This window comes from Misgurnus anguillicaudatus, chromosome 24, assembly GCF_027580225.2.
Source record: "Misgurnus anguillicaudatus chromosome 24, ASM2758022v2, whole genome shotgun sequence".
Classification (NCBI taxonomy): Eukaryota; Metazoa; Chordata; class Actinopteri; order Cypriniformes; family Cobitidae; genus Misgurnus; species Misgurnus anguillicaudatus.
The window spans coordinates 29,957,871-29,978,207 of NC_073360.2; the positions used below are offsets into that span (position 1 = coordinate 29,957,871).

A 20,337-nucleotide genomic window follows, 5' to 3' on the forward strand; every position below is an offset into this window, starting at 1 on the left:
GATTTCGATTTTTTTTACGTATTTTTCTGCAAACATTGAACGTAAGATTAACGCTAATCAAATTACTAGTCTTCTTCACTAGATGTCACCCTCTTTTTTGCCTTGCACGATGTTACCAAGGAGCGAGAGGCGAGCCTGTTATTTTTTCATTCAGTGCTTAAAATGGCAGTTTTAGGTGCTTCATCAACGTTGATGCCACCTTCACATAAAAAGTAAGGGATATGGAAGCATTTTAGATTTCGCAAGCAAGAAGACAACGATAGGGTTGTGGCTTTTAATTTCTTTTGATTAATTACCCACTTGTAAACTTATGTTTACTGTTATTTTTTATTAATATAGTATTTGTATTCAATCTATATTCATTGAGTTGAATCGAGAATCGAGTATAAAAACTGACACGAGAACCGGAATCGAAAATTGAATCGAGAATCGGAATCGAACCGATTTGATAGCTTGTGAATCGAAATTGAATCGATCTGGAACATCTGAATCGATACACAGCCCTATCAACAACACACTTTATTAACATTTTACAACACTTTAATAATGATTAAAGAAAATCATTGGCTTCTATTGTAGTTTTTTATGAATGCATCACCTCATGTCAGTCAGAACTAAATAATTTTGTAGTTAAGCTTTAACTTGTAACTCATCAACAATTTGTCAATAATTAGCATTATGTGTGCTAAATCTTACTAACAACTTTTAAGGCAGAGAGAGTTAACACTGCACTCTAAAAATGGGAAATGAAAAAACTATTGGCTACTCATGCAGGTATGATAGGTTAGGGGAAAACTGCACACGATACAAAAAAATTATTACAAGATGCATGGACGAATGGATGGAGAGTGGGATGTAAGGACATTGGTGCATTGAAGTTGGCAGACAGTGAAACAGACCTTCAATCATTTTTTATGAACCACTACAACCCACAACGCCACACCCTTAACTCTGTATACACACTCAAAGTGTGTGTGTGTGTGTGTGTGTATGTGTGTGTGTGTGTGTGTGTGTGTGTGTGTGTGTGTGTACCTGGTAATTATCACGTTGTGGGGACCAATTGTCCCCACAAAGATAGGAGAAGCAGTGTTTTTGTGACCTTGTGGGGACATTTTGATGTTCCCATGAGGAAACAAGCTTATAAATCAAACAAAATGATGTTTCTTGAGAATGTGAAGTATCAGAAAGTTTTCTGTGATGGTTGGGGTTAGGGAATGGGGTAGGTAAGGGACATAGAATATACAGTTTGTACAGTATAAAATGCATTACGTCTATGGAATGTCCCCACAAAACATGGAAACCAGTGTGTGTGTGTGTGCGTGCGTGCGTGTGTGTGTGTGTGGGAGAGAGAGTGTTTGTGAGTGAGTTACTTAAAGCCAACACAAGTAAATCCTGTCTGCTCTTTAGGATGATTAGTTTTCCTGAGAGAGAGAGAGAGAAAGAGAGAGAGAGAGAGACAGAGAGAGAGAGAGAGAGACAGATAAATGAACCAACTGCACCCTTGTATTTCTCTATCTCTGCTCTTCTCCCTCTATATTTTATTGCACTTTCTCATGAACAGACAGACAAAACTAACTCAATTTTTCAGGGATATTCAGCACAGAAATCATCTTAAAATCCAGCCAAATTGCTCTGAATTGAATTACTCAGAACTGACTCTTGGGCGAAATTCATGAAGGTATAGATAAAGTGAATTAGTCTTTCATATGTAACATTTCTACGTTTAAAACGTGTAATACTTTGTCACATGTGGATGGCTAGAGGCTGCATATGGTATACAATATGTATTAGAAGTCATTAAGAAATAAATCATCTCTACAGGAATTCTACATCCAGGCAAAGCACCAAAGATGTGGGTCGTATAACACAAAATGAGTATTATGATCTGGGGACTACTGTACATAACAGCCCAGCTGTTGTTGTTTTTCCTTTTAATTTACCACAGGTTTCCCACAAACTGATCAATACAGCATTTTTTTCATTTTTGTTTAGTGTTAGATATAACATGAAATAAATGTTCATTTAGCTACTGTGTACAAGACCTGAACTTACCATGCAATGCCCTAATAGAACAGTGACCTCACAGAGCAATGACCTTGCAGAACAGTTACCTCACAGAACTGTGACCTCATAAACCACTACCCCACATAAGAGTTTACAACAAAAAATTTAATATAGTATATTACAGTACAGTACAGTGTAGTTTAATGCAGTACAGTACAGTAGTGTTGCAGTAAAGTATAGCATCATTTGATATAGTTTGGTATACTATAGTGCAGTACAGTACAGTACAGTGGTGGTGAAGTATAGTATAGTACAGTATAGTATCATTTGATATAGTCTGATAAACTATACTGCAGTGCAGTATAGTATGGTATAGTATAGTGATGCAGTATATTATAGTATAATATAGTGATGCAGTATAGTAAAGCATAGTATCATTTAAAATAGTTTAGTACAGTTGTGCAGTATAGTATATTGTAGCATAGCATAGTGGTGCAGTATATATTACTATGGTATGGTATAGCGGTGCAGTATAGTATAGTATAGCATAGTATCATTTAAAATAGTTTAGTACAGTTGTGCAGTATAGTATATTGTAGCATAGCATAGTGGTGCAGTATATTATACTATGGTATGGTATAGCGGTGCAGTATAGTATAGTATAGCATAGTATTATTTAAAATAGTCTAGTACAGTTGCCCAGTATATTATATTGTAGCATAGTATAGTGGTGCAGTATATTATACTATGATATGGTATAGCGGTTTAGTATAGTATAGTATAGTATAGTATAGCATAGTAGCATTTAAAATAGTTTAGTACTGTTGTGCAGTATAGTATATTGTAGCATAGTATAGTGGTGCGGTGTATATTGTATGGTATGGTATGGTGGTGTAGTATAGTATAGCGGTGCAGTATAGTATAGTATGGCATAGTATCATTTAAAATAGTTTAGTACAGTTGTGCGGTATAGTATAGTGTAGCATAGTATAGTGGTGCAGTATATTATAGTATGGTATGGCGGTGTAGTATAGTATAGCGGTGCAGTATAGTATAGCATAGTATCATTTAAAATAGTTTAGTACAGTTGTGCAGTATAGTATAGTGTAGCATAGTATAGGGGTGCAGTATACTATAGTAAGGTATAGTGGTGTAGTATAGTATAGTGGTGCAGTATAGTATAGTGTAGTTTCATACAGTATAGTATAGTGGCTAGGGGTGGAACGGTACACAGAAGTCCCGGTTCGGTTCGTACCTCGGTTCAGGCGCCACGGTTCGATTCACTTTCGGTACAATGGAGGCAAAAGCAAAACAAAAATGAAAAAGGCATTTTTTTTAGTACTTAAGCTAATCTTAAAAACATAGGTGTCCTTATCAGTGTTAATTTGAGATGTCATGAATATGAACTGAAATGCATTTAACATACTATCTCGTATTTCAAAAATGTATACCACTTTAAGTAATCTTGTACTCATCTTTCATACAAATATGGGTTCAATTGTATTACAAGTGTTACCTAAATACATTTTAAAATTACATTTTGGCCTTATTTCATATTAATGTACTAAAGAACAAAAAAATAGGCTTGTAGGATGAATTAATAGGTGTGTACGACTTCACGAGGCGCTGCAAGAAACGACAAGTGGCTGACGTCAGAGTAACGCAAGAGCGATTTGAAATCAGCCTCCTCCGCAAGATTTCTCGCGGTACTCTGACGCTGATGGCGCTGCGTAAAGTTGAGCACGCTTAAAAACACTGAAAGCAGCTGAACTCGACAGAACTGCCCTGCGTATGCCTGTTGTATATAGCAGGACAATTTATCTCCTACTTCTCAGCGTGAGAAATACAAAGTGTGGCGTTTGAACTGACTGAAATGTGTGTGTGTCAAGGTGAATGCGTGAGACTTGAGAGCCCTGATTAGATGTATTTCCACTCACATACCTAACAACTGCTGAACAACGCTGACGCACTGTCCTCGTCTTTTCCACCACTCTCTCGCCTGTACTATTGTAACTGACTGGAAAACTGAAGTTTTGCCAAACTTGCGATCTTAAAGAGGCTGGCGGGGCGTCTAACTCTTGTGGAACACCACTTGTCATCCTCGCTATCGCTGCTCACTAACTGACTGGACCGGCGTCGACGTCACAAAAAAATGCAGAGTGCCAGAGAATGTAGACGGGCTCTGATAGAGTGCATACATAGGCGGAGCTCGGATGCATCGGCGCCAATCAGAGCTTCAGATCTAAAGCGGGGGGGGGGGGGGGGGGGGGGCAACAGATTAGCTGTCCATAAAGAACCCGCTTATCTAACAGTAGTTCCGCATTACATTAATTATTTTGCACGCAAGTTTTTTTATTTTCATACCGTGTATTCTCCGTTTAAATTCATGCACCGAACCGTGACCCCTGTACCGATTCGGTTCGAAACGAATACATGTATTGTTCCACCCCTAATAGTGGCACAGTATAGTATAGTGTAGCATAGCATAATGGTGCGGTATATTATAGTATGGTATGGTATACCGGCGTAGTATAGTTTAGCAGTGCAGTATAGTATAGCATAGTATCATTTAAAATTGTTTGGTACAGTTGTGCAGTATAGTATAGTGTAGCATAGCATAGTGGTGCAGTATATTAAAGTATGGTATAGCAGTGTAGTATAGTATAGCGGTGCAGTATAGTATAGTATTACATAGTATAATTTAAAATAGTTTAGTACAGTTGTGCGGTATAGTATAGTATAGCATAGTAAGATTTAAAATAGTTTAGTACAGTTGTGCAGTATAGTATAGTGTAGCATAGCATAGTGGTGCAGTATATTATAGTATGGTATGGTATAGTGGTGTTGTATAGTATAGCGGTGCAGTATAGTATAGTATTACATAGTATCATTTAAAATAGTTTAGTACAGTTGCGAAGTATAGTATAGTATAGTATAGCATAGTAAGATTTAAAATAATTTATTACAGTTGTGCAGTATAGTACACAGCAAAATCTGGAACCTCAGAATAACTCTATAAGAGTTAATTTCAACACTTTAAAAGTGTCTCATGGGGTCCACTCCCAATAGAGTTATTTTAACACTTTTGAAAGTGTTGGCACGTTGACTCTTTTAAAGTGTTAGCAATTGACACTATACAGAGTTAAAAATCTAACTACAAATTGACACTAATCAGTGTTAAATATTTTTTATTTGTTAAAGATTAACTCCCTCTGTGTAATTTGTTAACTCCAATGTAGTGTTATATTTTTTAATATGGTGTTAATATGGTAAATGTAAAGACAGAAACATATTAAGGTACTTTTGGGATAAAAAACTTTATTTTAAACAGTTTTTTTAAATGTAACAATACAGCAGTATAATCTATCATTCTCATTTTAAAACTATTAATGATTTTTTTTAAATGTCATCTGATCAACATTTATTTATGACAGAAAAATTGTCCTCAATGTATCATGCATTTAAGTGTTCATTAAATTAACTTATTAACATCCGAGACAACTAAAAAGCACATTCCCAATGTATAACAACAGTTAACACAGTTTATGGGATGCTTCAGTTCATACAAACAAGTTTGACTTCATTTCAATCCAAAATCCATGTTGGTCTTCACATATTAACAGCAAAATATGATGAACCAGTAGCTGTAAGGAGGTGATATGATCCTCGACGTTCAGACCTTCAGACTGGATATTGAACTTTTCTGTTAATAAAACAAAAATAAAAGGGAAAATTCAGTATTATAAAACAATACAAAATGCAAAAAAACAATTTATGTTTTGCACAAAATACTCACTTTGTTATAAAATTGCTCTTCGTCTAAAGAAATTTTCATGTAGGCCTGTTTCTGTGCTCCTCTAAAGTCCCCAAAGCAAATCTCCTGCACACATTAATGGATTTAAAATATATATATATTAAACTTAAACAGCATTTAAAGCAAAAAAAAAACAACAACAAGAAAACTCCCAAAAACATTATACGAGTATGAATTGCTCCATCTGAGGCTAAGACCTAAACTCAACTGCTGCATTCATATAATGACAATAACACATGACTCTTAATGTTACACAACTCACAAATATTATTGATCAAAATGTTATTTATTGAACATTTACTTACCATTTACAGTGAACGAGATGATCTTCTGCTTGAACTGCATCATCCAAAAACACGGTTCAGTGTGTGCTGTAAAAAGGGGGAGGTCTTCTCTATTTAACACTCTAAGAGTTAACAAACTACACTAACAAAACACTGTAGGAGTTGATTTTTAAAAAAAGTGGTGGTAACACTCTGTTTTGACACCAACTCTTTATTTTTATAGAGTTAAATAAAATAGTTTTAACTCAATCCAGTGTTAAATTAACTCCGAACTCTTTATATTTCCATTAACTCTGCTAAATTTGCTGTGTATAGTGTAGCATAGCATAGTGGTGCAGTATATTATAGTATGGTATAGCAGTGTAGTATAGTATAGCGGTGCAGTATAGTATAGTATTACATAGTATCATTTAAAATAGTTTAGTACAGTTGTGCAGTATAGTATAGTGTAGCATAGCATAGTAGGGCAGTATAGTATAGTATGGTATGGTATAGCAGTGTAGTATAGTATAGCTGTGCAGTATAGTATAGTATTACATAGTATAATTTAAAATAGTTTAGTACAGTTGTGCAGTATAGTATAGTATAGCATAGTAAGATTTAAAATAGTTTAGTACAGTTGTGCAGTATAGTGTAGCATAGTATAGTGGTGCAGTATAGTATAGTGTAATTTGATACATTTTGTAGTATAGTGGCTCAGTATAGTATAGTAGCATTTGATATAGTGTAGTATAGTTGTGCAGTATAGTATAGTATAGTGGTGCTGTATATTAAAGCATAGTATAGCGGTGCAATATAGTACCAACTATCATTTGATATAGCAGGGGTCACCAAACTTTTTTCTCTGGGGGCCACATTATCGTTTCTGACTGTGATGGGGTGCCGGGTCAGCTATATAACATAGAATTGTATGACCAAAATGACCACCAGCAGGCCTCATTGTGTAGTAGAGACTACTAGCCTGGCACAGCCAAAGTCCCCATCAGTAAACGGCTTTCCATGTGTAGCTAGTAGGTAAGCTACCTTATAGCTAGCTCGGACAGCAGCCTGGTTTACCAGAGTTTGGCAAAGGAATAGATTCTTTTGTGCAGCCATTCTTTGAAAACTGCAACACTTTCTTTACATATAATACAAACTGCACGGTCCTTACACTGAACAAAAAAATAATCGTTGGTCCACTGTTCTTTTAAAAATCGTATCAACTTTTTGTTTAATGCTAGCCATTTTGCTGTCCTTAACACTGCCAGTTCTGTGACAGTTATCTGCATGTACGTTGTCTGTTACTGCTTGATCACGAGCATGTTGTCGGGTGACGAAAATTTGGCAAATACAGTTAATTTTATAACTAAATGGCAATTTTTAACTTAAAAAAATCAACAAATACCAGATGCGAACATATGATTACTTTCCAAAGAATTACAAAAATAAAATTGCCTCTGGGGGGCCGGTCATAGGGGGGTGGCGGGTCTGAGTCGGCCCGCGGGCCTTAGTTTGGTGACCCATGTGATATAGTGTAGTATAGTTGTGCAGTATATTATAGTGTAGTATAGTATAGTGGTGCAGTATATTGCAGTATAGTATATTTGTATATTGTATAATTTGATATTGGAAAAAAAACACCACAAAAAAGATCACAAATGTTTTTGCTGCTTTGTAGTATGACTCTGCTAAAGAATCTGTGAAATGTCAGACTAAATTATTTTTTGCTCTGCAGGATTGGCGAAGACGTGGCCCGTGTAACATCAGAAGGAGGTTATGCGGGTAAACACTTTCGAATGGGCTTTATGACAATGCCGGCCCCTCAGGACCGCATTTCTCCTTCCTGTGGGCCTGGCTTTACCGTACGCTCACAGTCTCTGCACTCAGTGGGTGGGAGTGAGGACGAGGGAAGCCCCACGTCCCGAAAACAGCCCCCTCCTAAACCTAGACGAGATCCCAATACCAAACTCAGCACATCATCCGAGACCGTCAATGCTGGGCTTAGCACTGGGAAGAGCGGAAAGGATACGGAGAAATGTGATGGTAAATATTTTTCTACTCACTTTGTCCTGCACTCTTGATTAAACATCACACAATCATGTCAGCTACCACTGTCAAAATGCATTCCATCTCATGTAAACTCAGACATACCATCACACACACCTGATGAAATGCATCTCTCGCTCTATTTTGCACCACTTTAGTGTTGAATGCCAATACACTCTCCTCTGCATCTTTCATGCATCTTCAACCATCTCTCGTTCATGGGTTATTACACATGAGTTCAATATACACCACTTCCACTCTGCACTTTACATCAAGAGTAAGACAAGAAAATACATGCATTCATGTTTAAAATGCTGGACTGTATTTTGGAAGCATGGACACTTGAACAAACATTCGCACACACAGCAAAATGTGGTGTACAGCCACAGAAAAAACACCTTCAGAAAAAAAGTACAAATGTTGTCACTGGGACAGTAAAAGGTCCTAATATTTACCATTTTGGTACAGAAATGTACCTTTGAGGAACAAATGTGTATTTTTTGAAAAGGTACCGCCCCAGTGACAACTTTTGTACTTTTTGTATTTTTTCTGAGAGTGAAGAATATTTAAAAAAAATTAAGGTGTTTAAGTAAAATAATTATTTATTTTTTGTTTCATTGTCAAACTGCCAAATTCCTAATAAAATTCATGTTTTTATTTGCAAAAAACTGAACAATTAAAAAATGAATATTTGATGAAATAACCGTAATTTTTAATCACATCTTGGCATGGACAGGAAAAAAGTCTCACATTCAATTTTAAGGAGCCCCTAATCTTTTATGTAAAATGCATTTCTGGTTTTAAACCAGTGGTTTACCCGAATATAAAAATTCAATCATCATTCACTCACACTAATGCCGTCCCAGATGTACATGACTTCCTATCTTAAATCAACACAGAATGACATAATTTTATCTTCTTATATAGAGCTCAACATGGTAAAGCTCAAAAAATCACATACATTTTAGTAATCCAAATGACTCAAGTGGGTTAATAAATGTCTTAAGAGGTGCAATGTGGGACTTTTAGGAGGATCTCTTGACAGAAATGCAATATACTGTAATATACATAACTATATTATCAGTGGTGTATTAAAAGACCTTACATAATGAACTGTATGTTTTTATTACCTTAAAATGAGATGTTTAATCTATATACACCGGGGATCTTGCGTCATGTTTCTACAGCAGCCCTAAATGAACAAACTGCTCTCTAGATCGCGCTTTGATGCTCAGACAATTATGTGTTTGTCATGTGTTGGCTGCCCTAGCTTCACTATGCGTTTCGAAAGGGTGATGTGGCATTCACAACAGACGCCGAAGAGGTGGCAAGTGCTTTAAATGTTAAGTCAATGCAAAGACACAAATAGGCATCCTGCGGCGCCGAACACGCGGAAGGCGCAGCGCGGAAGGCGCAGCGCGGAAGGCGCAGCGCGGAAGGCGCAGCGCGGATGCCGCATTCCGCACAGCATTGCCGCGAGAAATGCGCAAGTTAAAAAAATCGGAAGTTTGTCAGATATTCGTGCCGTGTTTACCAATCAGGAGCATGCTCTAGTAGTGACGTGATTACAGGGAGTAAACGGGAATTTCACTCGCGAATGAAGTGAGTAAACTCAAAATTTTCAAGCATCCAACTGTGCACAAATAACGGGCTTTTGCCGCCTCTACCGCGTCTGGTGTGAACGTCACATAATAAGATCCGCTAAAAGTCCCACATTGCACCTTTACTAAATGTAAAAAATATATCGGTGCACTACAGTAGACATTAAGGGCGGTTTCACATTTGGTGCGATTGACTGGTCCGAACCAGAGTTTGATTGCTCCCCCCTCCCCATGCCCCCCATGGACTGTGTTCACATATTATTTTTGCATCCGAACTGCGGTACGCTTGCATCATCAAGCTGCAGCCGGCGCGTGTTCATGTTGCTTGGCAACCGCTGTAAACGAGTATGGTATGGTAAAAGGTATGTGCTAGCACACAAACACACAGGTCTGTTTTGGTGGGACATCCCATATAATACGTAATTAACAGCGGTTCACTTCCACGATTTGGTACGATAGCGCTCACATTAGCAGCGAACCGATCTGGAGTTCACATGAAGAACATATTTTAGTGAACTGTTTCTTTAATGCAGAGTTATTTCTAGAACAAGCGTGCACATTAAATGAATCGACCTGAAAACATTTTTCCGGATTGATGCTGAAGCAATAACAATTAAGATGTTGTCGGATTTTATACAGAATAAACTGGTTTGCTTTTTAGATGTTCTCCTAGCCTGCTCAAACAGGTCTGCTGTGATGGTTTTAAAGGAGATTGATGCTTGTCACCAAAGTAAACCAGCTTAAGTCGGTTTAAGCAATTTGTGCAGATTTACACAGTTGCAAAGTCAGTGTCAGTATGGCCTTTTCTACATAACAGAAAATGTTTCCTCACAGATGAAAGGTCACTTCACTTCAATTCAAAGACACTTAGACTGACACAAAGTGTAAGGGGGTGTGCACACCAAAGCGACTGAAAACGACAGGCGGACGCCGACTGTCAGCTTTCTTTAGCTGAGCGCTTTGATTGCTGTGATACTTCTGCTTTGTTTATCAGTCGTTGTACTATGTGCCAGTTGGTTGTTGTGATGTTTATCCCTCCCCTCCTCCACTGTGATTGGACGGCCGTGTGAGAACCGCCATTGATGAGCTGAGCTTTTCACCTAAAGTTTTTTTTGAAAAACGCTGCGCTTGAAACAATTGAAATCATACGCCACTGCCGGCGTAAAAGCTTTGGTGTGCATGCCCCCTAACTGTTTTACATGCACTCAAGCATTTTTCTAAGAACTAGTTACATCAGTTGTTTCCCAACTCTGAATAGTCACCATGAACCTAATGCTAATGCATTCTCACTAGACCTACTGGTGGCAGAGTCATGATGAACGAGGCTACCATTGCCGGGGGCCATATTTCAGCCTAAGTGTTTTACTGATAGTGACAGCTTCAGACAGAATCAACCAAAACACAGATGATGTCTCGTGTAAAGGTCGAGGAATAAGGAGAAGGTCTTCAGTCGTGATATGTATACACAACAAGAAAACAACACATAAAGACACCTCCAGACACCAGGGTGTGATGCCATTACCATAAAAAAATTTAAAAGGTGGAACAAATTATATATATCATGTTTCTTTATATGACTTAAATTCATAAACTTTACAAGCACACCTTGAAAAGCCATCCTAGATGTCTATGACTTTTTTGAGTTGAATACAAATAAATAATTTTAAAATTAAATGCCATCATGTTATCTTATATGGAGAGCAACATGGCAAAGCTCCAAAAAGCACATCCATCCATCATTAAAGTAATTCAAATGATTCCAGTGGGTTAATAAATGTCTTCTGAAGTGAAACATGGTAGGTGGTACTACTAAAATACTTAACTGTATTATTGAATTATTAGCATAGTGATGTTGATATTTGGGTCAATGACATGACGTTAATTATTTTGTGTCCATATGGACATATGAAATGTAAAAGGGTTAAAATTTCAAAATAAATTTGCAGATTACTTGCATACATTCTCTTTTTTGAGGACCAAGTGTAAAATGTCTGGTTTTATTTCATTTTGAAAGAATATTTGGGGGATAATTGCAAAAATGTCAAAGTGGTGTAACCGGTCTGTGTCAATTTGTGTAACTAGTATTTTTTTTTATTAAAATATAAATATATTCATAAAAAAAATAAAAATATAATCAGCTAGTTTAGTGTAATATGATTTTTTACATAAATTTTTACATCATTTGTCAAAGATTATTTAGAAAATAGAGCTGTTTTCTACAGAGCCCCTAACGGGACATAGAGCAAAAATTAAATAAAGTTTAGTTTCGCATGCGCATCTGAAACTATCGCACACGCACATGAAACCATCACGTTTAGTTTCGCGTTCGCACATGAAACTATCACATGAAACATTCATGCGCTCAAGTGTAACTTTCATGCGCTCATGTGAAACTTTCATGCGCTCATGTGAAACTTTCATGCGCTCATGTGAAACTTTCATGTGCGATAGATTTACGTGTGCACGCTATAGACGGTTTCATCGGATGCACGTGATACACGTCTGGATCCGAACCTTACTTCCGATTTGGTTTTTTTAATGGTCTGATTAGTTGCTAAACTGATCTCTTGAACAAATGCCTCGTCGAAATTTAATTTGTTTTGGTTTCCTAGGTAATCTATGTGTTGTTTTTTTGCTTGTTATATAAATAAACTACGTTTAAAGAACTTTGCTGTTATTTATTCTTAGCGGAGTTTACCGGAAGTTACGTGCGGACCGCGACAGCCGCTTGTTTATGTTGTTACTGCTGAAACAGTCTATAGATTTACGTGCGCACGCTATAGATTTACGTGCGCACGTGAATCTATCGCACATGAAAGTTTCACATGAGCGCATGAAAGTTTCACGTGAGCACATGAAACTAAACTTTAACTTTTTTACTCCAATGTCACCTTAGGGGCTCGGTAGTTTTCAGCATATTTCAGGACAAATATTACAAAAACTCATTAAAATTTACATTTAGAAATAACTAATTTATACTAAATGATATTTTAAAATGATTTTTTTTTTTTGATGATTACGCTTACATACCATCAAGGTGGATAAAATATTATATTATAATAATATTTATTCTTTGGAGCAATTGGCGATTACACCATTTGACATTTTCAGGTCCATTCAGTCTTAACTTTCATAAAAATGCCGCAAATGTAATTTTTTATTGCATAAAATTAACATAAATACACCATGTGCATTGAAATAAACCTGATGCATGCTTTTAAAAAGATTTTTGAATTTCTCATTTTGCCAAAGTTTTTGTCACTGACCCATTTACAGTATATAGAACAAATTTCAATACCCCTAATATAATCATAAAAATTCAGGTTTATCATGGATTAACATCAGAAAAATATGAATCTTTTTTAGCTTTATTTCAAATACACAGTTACAAGGTTAAGAAGTAAAGTAATGGCATTGATGGGGTTACTCATGTGACATCAACTCTAAACACGCACGCAAGAGAGAGAGCTTGTGACACATGCAGAACCTCCATAAATCATGGCCCACATTCCTTAAACAGCATCATATTAAACTTAATGATATGTGGGATGCGGCACCCCTACGGCACTGTGCTGTATACAGTATATCACTGGCAGGGACTCTTCACTCGTACATCACTTCTTATTAAAAGGAAAATCAATATAAATGCATTGTGTACACGTAAACATACACAGATTAACATCTACAGTAGTAGTGGAACAGGACACCAGGTCTAGTTTCTAATTACTTTACATCTTATTTAGCAAACTAGATGAAAGAATGCCCTTATGGGAAATAACCTTGTTTTAGAGAGAGAGATAAAGAGAGAGAGAGCTAAAAAAGCTCAAAATAATAAATATATTTCCTTTTACAAATGTTTCGTTTTCCTTTAGAATACAAATAATAACCTACTGAATTACCTAGTTATTTAAATGACGGATGTATGTGCTTTGTGGAGCTTTGCCATGTTGGCTCCTATTGGGAAGATAACATGACGGCCTTTTAATAAATTTATTTAAATTATCGATTGTGTTTTACTGATGAAAGGAAATTATACAGCTCTGATATTCTCATATTTGGGTGAACACTGTGTACAACACCACTTTCAACACAGCAAAACCTCCCAGTCTATAAATCTGATATAATAACCGCAGTTTAGTGGATAGAAAATATCATCAGCTCAGTTTAAAACACAATAGAAGTCAATAAAAAAATCCCTAACACAATAAAAAACAAAGGTGTGTGTGAAACTGCTGAGAGAATGCAATTCACCATGTCCTCGTTCTGTCACTTGGGTGGATTACAGTCGCACTTTTTTACTGAAAGTTATGTAAAATCATTTTGTCATTTGCTGACTTCTCATCTGTGTATCCGAGTACCACCACACAGCTGATTTAAACCCCTGTCATGTCCTTCACGAAAGCCAAACAAACACACACAAAGGACTGCAGGCCGTCTCTTGAGGATGATGTAACTATCAGTCAGCTTTACAGAAGATTAAACATTTGCATACATTTGGGAATCGCACACAAACCCGTGCTGAATGAATCGGGTCAGTCCAGCTGCCCTTCACCCGCCTCAGCTCAGGTGATGTTTATGGAAATGACAGTAGGGTGAAAGGTGAAATGTAAGGATGAGTAAGCAGTTAAGAGGGAAGGGAAAAACAGCTTACCGCTGAGATTTAGTGTCAGGACGAAATTCATTCATGAAGTTTAAATGACCTAGTTTTATTTCTTCGCTCAATGTTTGTGGGGGTTTTTTTGCGCTACAGTTGCAATGCAAAGGTTATGTGTTCAAACACACATGCTGATAAAACAATCGTATCCACTTTTTCACGAACGCGTAAGTAAGTGATGTGACTTATTTCCGAGACTTCCGGTTCAATAGCCAGCCGGTAGAAAACAGTGTAGTGGGAGCACGCATAAAACATTATTTCAACAGTTAATATTTACTACACCTGCCATGTATGAACCAGTGTGAGGATGAAAGTGGCTTGATATATATATATATATGGGAGCACGCATAAAACATTATTTCAACAGTTAATATTTACTACACCTGCCATGTATGAACCAGTGTGAGGATGAAAGTGGCTTGATATATATATATATATATATATATATATATATATATATATATATATATATATATATATATATATATATATATATATATATATATATATATATTTACTACACCTGCCATGTATGAACCAGTGTGAGGATGAAAGTGGCTTGATATATATATATATATATATATAGATATATATATATATATATATATATATATATATATATATATATATATATATATATATATATATATATATATATATAGATATAGATATATGGGTCAAAGACGAGACGTCACCATTTTGGTGTCCGCATCAAATATAATTTACAAAAGTGATTTTACATACAAAAAACACCTATAAAATGAAAGTAAAATGTCTACTTTTATGTTTCAAATAACTTTTGTGAAAATACAATGACCAAATATGAGTTTAATAATGATCCAAAGTGTAAAATCGTCATTCAGCGTAATGGTCCGGACTATGATTTTACTAATAGATTTTTAAATAAACGTATAAAATACCATGTTAAAAAAATATTTTCTTCCTTGGCATGTTCACATAAGTGTTGGCTGTTTTATATTAATAGGACTATGTGTTATTTTTTTCGTTAAATATTGAAACAACTAGGGGACTTTTGTCCCGAATATGCAGTTTGTCAGAGGTCATTCAGTGTAACGGGATCAGGAAACCGTTTTGAAATTAAATAAACAAACAATAGTCATCAAGCAGTCTGTGACATCATCAAAAGGCCCCCTGAAGACCATCTGGTGATTCAGCAAGGTAAGTTTATTGCTCTTAAATATTTGATAATTTCACCTTTTCATAGTGTGGTATCTTGAGTTACAAAAACGACTGTCATTCAGTGAAATGCAAAAAAACACTTTTATTGTTAGATTTTTTGAAAAATAAGTAGATGTTGTGAATAATGATGATAAACCTTTCTGGTCAAGTTCACTGTTTGATATAGGTATCTAGTTGTTAACTTCTAATATTAGCTTAAGTAAAAGTTTCGTCATTCAGGGTAATGTTTTGTCATTCGGTGTAATGCAAATTGTATGTTACACCACAGTGTCATCCATAACACTGAATGACAGTGTCACTGTTTAGATAACATTTTTAGCATTTTATTTCTATTTCAGATAAATGAGGGATGTTTAGCACAAACAAATATATCAAACTTTATCAATATTAATGTTTTAATGTATTTTTGTCGTTTTGGTACTGATTTCTTTTAGATGCCCACAAACAAAGAGAAAGTTTCTAGGCACTGGCAGAAAGTTATGTAAAAATAATAGGGCTGGGTTTAAAAAGATAGATTTCTCGATTTTAATCAATTCTAATTTTGAAGAAACAATAGTGATTTGTAAATCCCAATAATCAATCTTTCAGTCTATGCTGTTTTCAGATGATGTTAATCAATATCAAATTGATTTGAAATTGAATCAAATCGTGAAATTTGTGTCCAAGCCTAGCCCTACAGAATAATAGTTTACTGCTGTTTTTAGATAGAGACTCCACCCTACCTATACCACAAGTTAAAGGGATAGTTCACCCAAAAATGAAAATTTGGTCATTATTCACTCACTCTCATGTTGGTAAAAACCTGTATGATTTTTTTTTTGTTCTGATAAACACAAAGGAAGATATTTTGAGTAATGTTTGTAACCAAACCGTTCGTGGACCCCATTTACTTCCATAGTATTATTTTTAGTATCATAGTATGGGGTCCACAAAGGGTTTGGTTGCAAACATTTCTCAAAATGTCTTCCTTCCATTTATGCGGGTTTGAAACAACACGGGAGTGAGTGAATGATGACAGAATTTTCATTTTTGGGTGAACTATCCCTTTAAGAGAGGCCACTGAAATCCTGATAACATGTCATTTATGTTGCCAAACAGAAAGTATTTTTAATTAATAACACGTTTTATAGATCTGTGTCAATAATTTTATGTCAATAATTACATGGAATCTGTATTTCAGCAACCAGAGAAGAAAGCAAGCTGCCTTGGCTGCAAATCCTGATCACCTGTCAATCAGGAATTTATCAGATGCTGCAGCTGAGAAGAGGCAAAAGCAATGGCGGGAAAATCAAAGTAAACACAGGGCAGAAGCTAAACGTATAAGGGCAGTTCTGGATCTTATTATACCTGTTCAGTTAATTTTTACGAATATGATATGCATTATGGAATAAAAATGATTATTAATTTCAGCATCTACTTCTGTGATTTGTTAAGGAATAAAATGATACAGAATAATATTCAAAACATTGCAATAATAGAAACAATGACACTATTTTTGTCAAAAATGTCATTCAGTGTAACAAACCATGGTCATTCGGTGTAACACATATATTTATGTAGAAATGAAACAATATTCTTATTCTGAGCTGTACTTATTAAAATATGTATAATGATGTGTGATCCTTCAAAAATTTTATTTTATTTGAATTGATTTTCACTTCCTTACAAAAACTTCTTGCTGACAAATGGGTAAAACCTAATGGTTTAAAGGATATTGGCGAAGTAAAATGCTTTAAAATGACAAATAGTTAGTATTTGGTTTCTGCACTGTGATCTATAAATAGAGTCTTGTAATGTGTCATCAAATAATAGTTTTTCTAAAAATGTCTGATAATATTTTTTTGCATAAAAATATTGTTACACTGAATGACATTTTAGTTGGTGTCTTCTGTACAATTCCAGTAAAAATGTATGGTAGTAATTATTTTTTGCTCAGAAAAACATATAGTTAAACAGGACATATTCTAATGTATGTGAAAAAGACTAAATTTAAAGCTCTTTTACACTTTTATTTTTTTTATGCTTTAAACCCCCTTTTCGTCTTTGACCCATATATATATATTCAATTATTTTGTGTTGTTGATCAGAGGTGACGGGTCTTCAATGCGCAAATATAAAAGCACAGAGACATACCAGACTTCGTGTTTTTAACCTTTTTAGATGGTTTAAAATGTCACAACTGTCCCTCTGTGTGAGGTTTTTTTTAAACGGCAATTTTTAATGGACTTGTTTATGGCGACCATCAAGCTTCTCGCGGTACGACACAGTCAGCAGTATCTTTCTCATTCAACACATTGTAAGTTATTTGAACAAACCATAATAAACATATTAAACTACTACATGTATTGAGTATTGTTTTCGTTTTATAAAAATATTATTACATTGCTTCTTTCGCACTAGGTGGAGACATGAGCATATGAAATTATGTGCTTACTTTTTAAAGTATTTGCTTTTTCATTTAAAACATAACAAAAGTACAACACATTACTATTATAAACATTAACTAAGCAGATTATGTCGTATATATTCTGTACTGTAATCGCATTTTTGTAATAATATATAGTACCAGAATAAATAAATCAGGTAAATCAGCATATTTTTATCAGCATAATATTAGTTGTGTTTAAACAATTATTGTATTATTGTTTACTAGCAATTTCTATGAAAGGTTTTACTGTATGGATTTGTAAAAACAGATTACAAGTGCATGTGCGCCACATACACATTCAGTTCCCTTTCAGTCGGTCACTACGACGTCACGTCGTGACCGACGAATTGGGAACCGCTTCGCGGGTGACCTATCTACTTCGAGAACTATCAGAAATGCCAATAAACTTGGCATGCAGGTATTTGCATAATGCCGGCGACGCACCGCCAGGTGCGTATATAAGGCGCAGGTGCATAATACCAAATCAGCTTTATTGCTTCGAAGCCGGCAGACATCTGCTCACGAGAAGCTATTTTGAACTGATCTTCGTAGATCCTGTCTTTGGGGAAGAAAAAGATCTCAGCTTGCCAAAGTTGGTTGGGCGAAGACACCTCAGCGGAGGCTCGCAGTGTTTTTCTCCACCCTTTCTCTTTCTCTGTCTCTTTAATTTAGGACTTGAGTTCGAGTGAGTGCGTTGCCTCTCCCTGTGTGTTTCACGAGCCTGCACAAAGAGTGATTTCCCTAAAAGAGCAGCACGTTTGAGCTTTGTGTCTTTTTAAAGACAGCCACTCATTCGTGTCACGGTCGGGGTCGTCTTTTTAAAGATGGATTTCCGTCCGTGCTCGGTTTCTGGATGCGGTGTGTTCATCGCCCCCCAGGATGGCCACAAGCGTTGTCTTTCGTGTCTGGGGCTCCAGCACGCAGAGGCAGCGTTGCGTGATAGTTCATGCTCCGTCTGCGAGGGCATGACTATGGCGGATTTGCGGAGACGGGTGTCGTTCCTCCGGCAACGGCCCCCGCCTTCCAAGTCTGGTACTGCTAAGGGCGCAGTTACCAGGCTTGCGAAGGATGACCTCCGTATAACGGTGCTGGGTCGGTCTGCTGGTTCGTCCAGCAGCTCCCAGCGCCCTGATCCGTTGCCAGCGGAGGTCCCGATGGAGACGAGCGGCCCGTGTTCTACGGTGTCCTCGCGCTCTGTCGAGCCTCCACCTGACGCGATGTCCACCGTAACGTCGGAGGGGGGGTTGTCAGCCTCGGACGTCGATCCGGATCCGCTCCCGCCTTCGGGCCAGGTTGCGGGTTCTTCGTTCGACCCCGAGATGGCAGCCATGCTCGCTCGGGCGGCGGAGGCGGTCGGCTAGAAGTGGACTAAACCTCCCCCACCTGAACCGTCCCGCCTCGATGATTGGTTCTTCGGGGGTGCCAGGGCTTCTCAGTCCTCGCCCGGGTGCCTTTCTTCCCCGAAATGCATGAGGAGCTGACGCGGTCGTGGAAAACCCCGTTTTCCGCCCGGAACCGACCGTATCAGCCTTCACCCCTCACCGCTCTCGAGGGTGGAGATGCCAAGGGGTACACTGGTATCCCGTCAGTGGAGCGCCCTGTCGCGATGCAGTTGTGTCCGGCCGGTGTCGCTTCCTCCTGGCGGGACCAGCCTACTCTCCCCTCACGGGCCTGTAAGCACTCATCTGCGCTGACCGGTGCTGCTTACAAGGCTTGTGGGGAGGCAGCCTCTGCCCTGCATGCCATGGCATTGCTGCAGGTTCACCAGGCTAAGGCTCTGAGGGACCTGCACGCGGGAGGTCACGACTCGGCGGAGTTCTCCGAACTGCTACGGATCTGGCGCTTCGTGCGACCAAGGTCACCGCACGCGCCGTCGGGCGTGCGATGTCTACCCTGGTAGTCCAGGAACGCCATCTCTGGCTGTGTCTGGCGGACATGAAGGATGCCGATAAGACCCGGCTCCTGAATGCTCCGGTTTCCCAGACCGGCCTGTTCGGCGAGACGGTCGAGGAGTTTGCTCAGCAATTCTCCGCTGCCAAGAAGCAGACTGAGGCCATCGCTCAGATCATGCCACGTCGGAAGCATCCTGCGCCTGCCCCGTCCACGTCGGCACCTCAGCCTGCTCCTCGCCGAGGGCGTCCTGCGGCGGCCGCCTCCGTTCCTCCCCGGGGCTCTTCTAAGAAGCAAGGAACCGCCAGCAGCCCGCCCCGCCTGCTCAGCCCGCTTCAAAGGGTGGAAAAAGAAGATCAAAGCGGCCCTGAGACGGGCGACCTAGAGATGGAGGGGATCGCTCTTCGGGAGATGGTGAAGGCACCACTCCCCCCACC

The 20,337-nt window shown here is 37.8% G+C and overlaps 1 protein-coding gene across 1 annotated transcript in view; it reads left to right on the plus strand.

Moving 5' to 3' along the window:
- The window catches only part of nyap2a (neuronal tyrosine-phosphorylated phosphoinositide-3-kinase adaptor 2a), a 55,127-nt gene that overhangs the window by 12,943 nt on the left and 21,847 nt on the right, over positions 1-20,337 (plus strand). Inside the window, exon 3 of the mRNA XM_055197084.2 lies at positions 7,817-8,124. Within this exon, the coding sequence (XP_055053059.2) occupies positions 7,817-8,124 (308 nt within the window). The remainder of the gene's footprint in view (positions 1-7,816; positions 8,125-20,337) is intronic.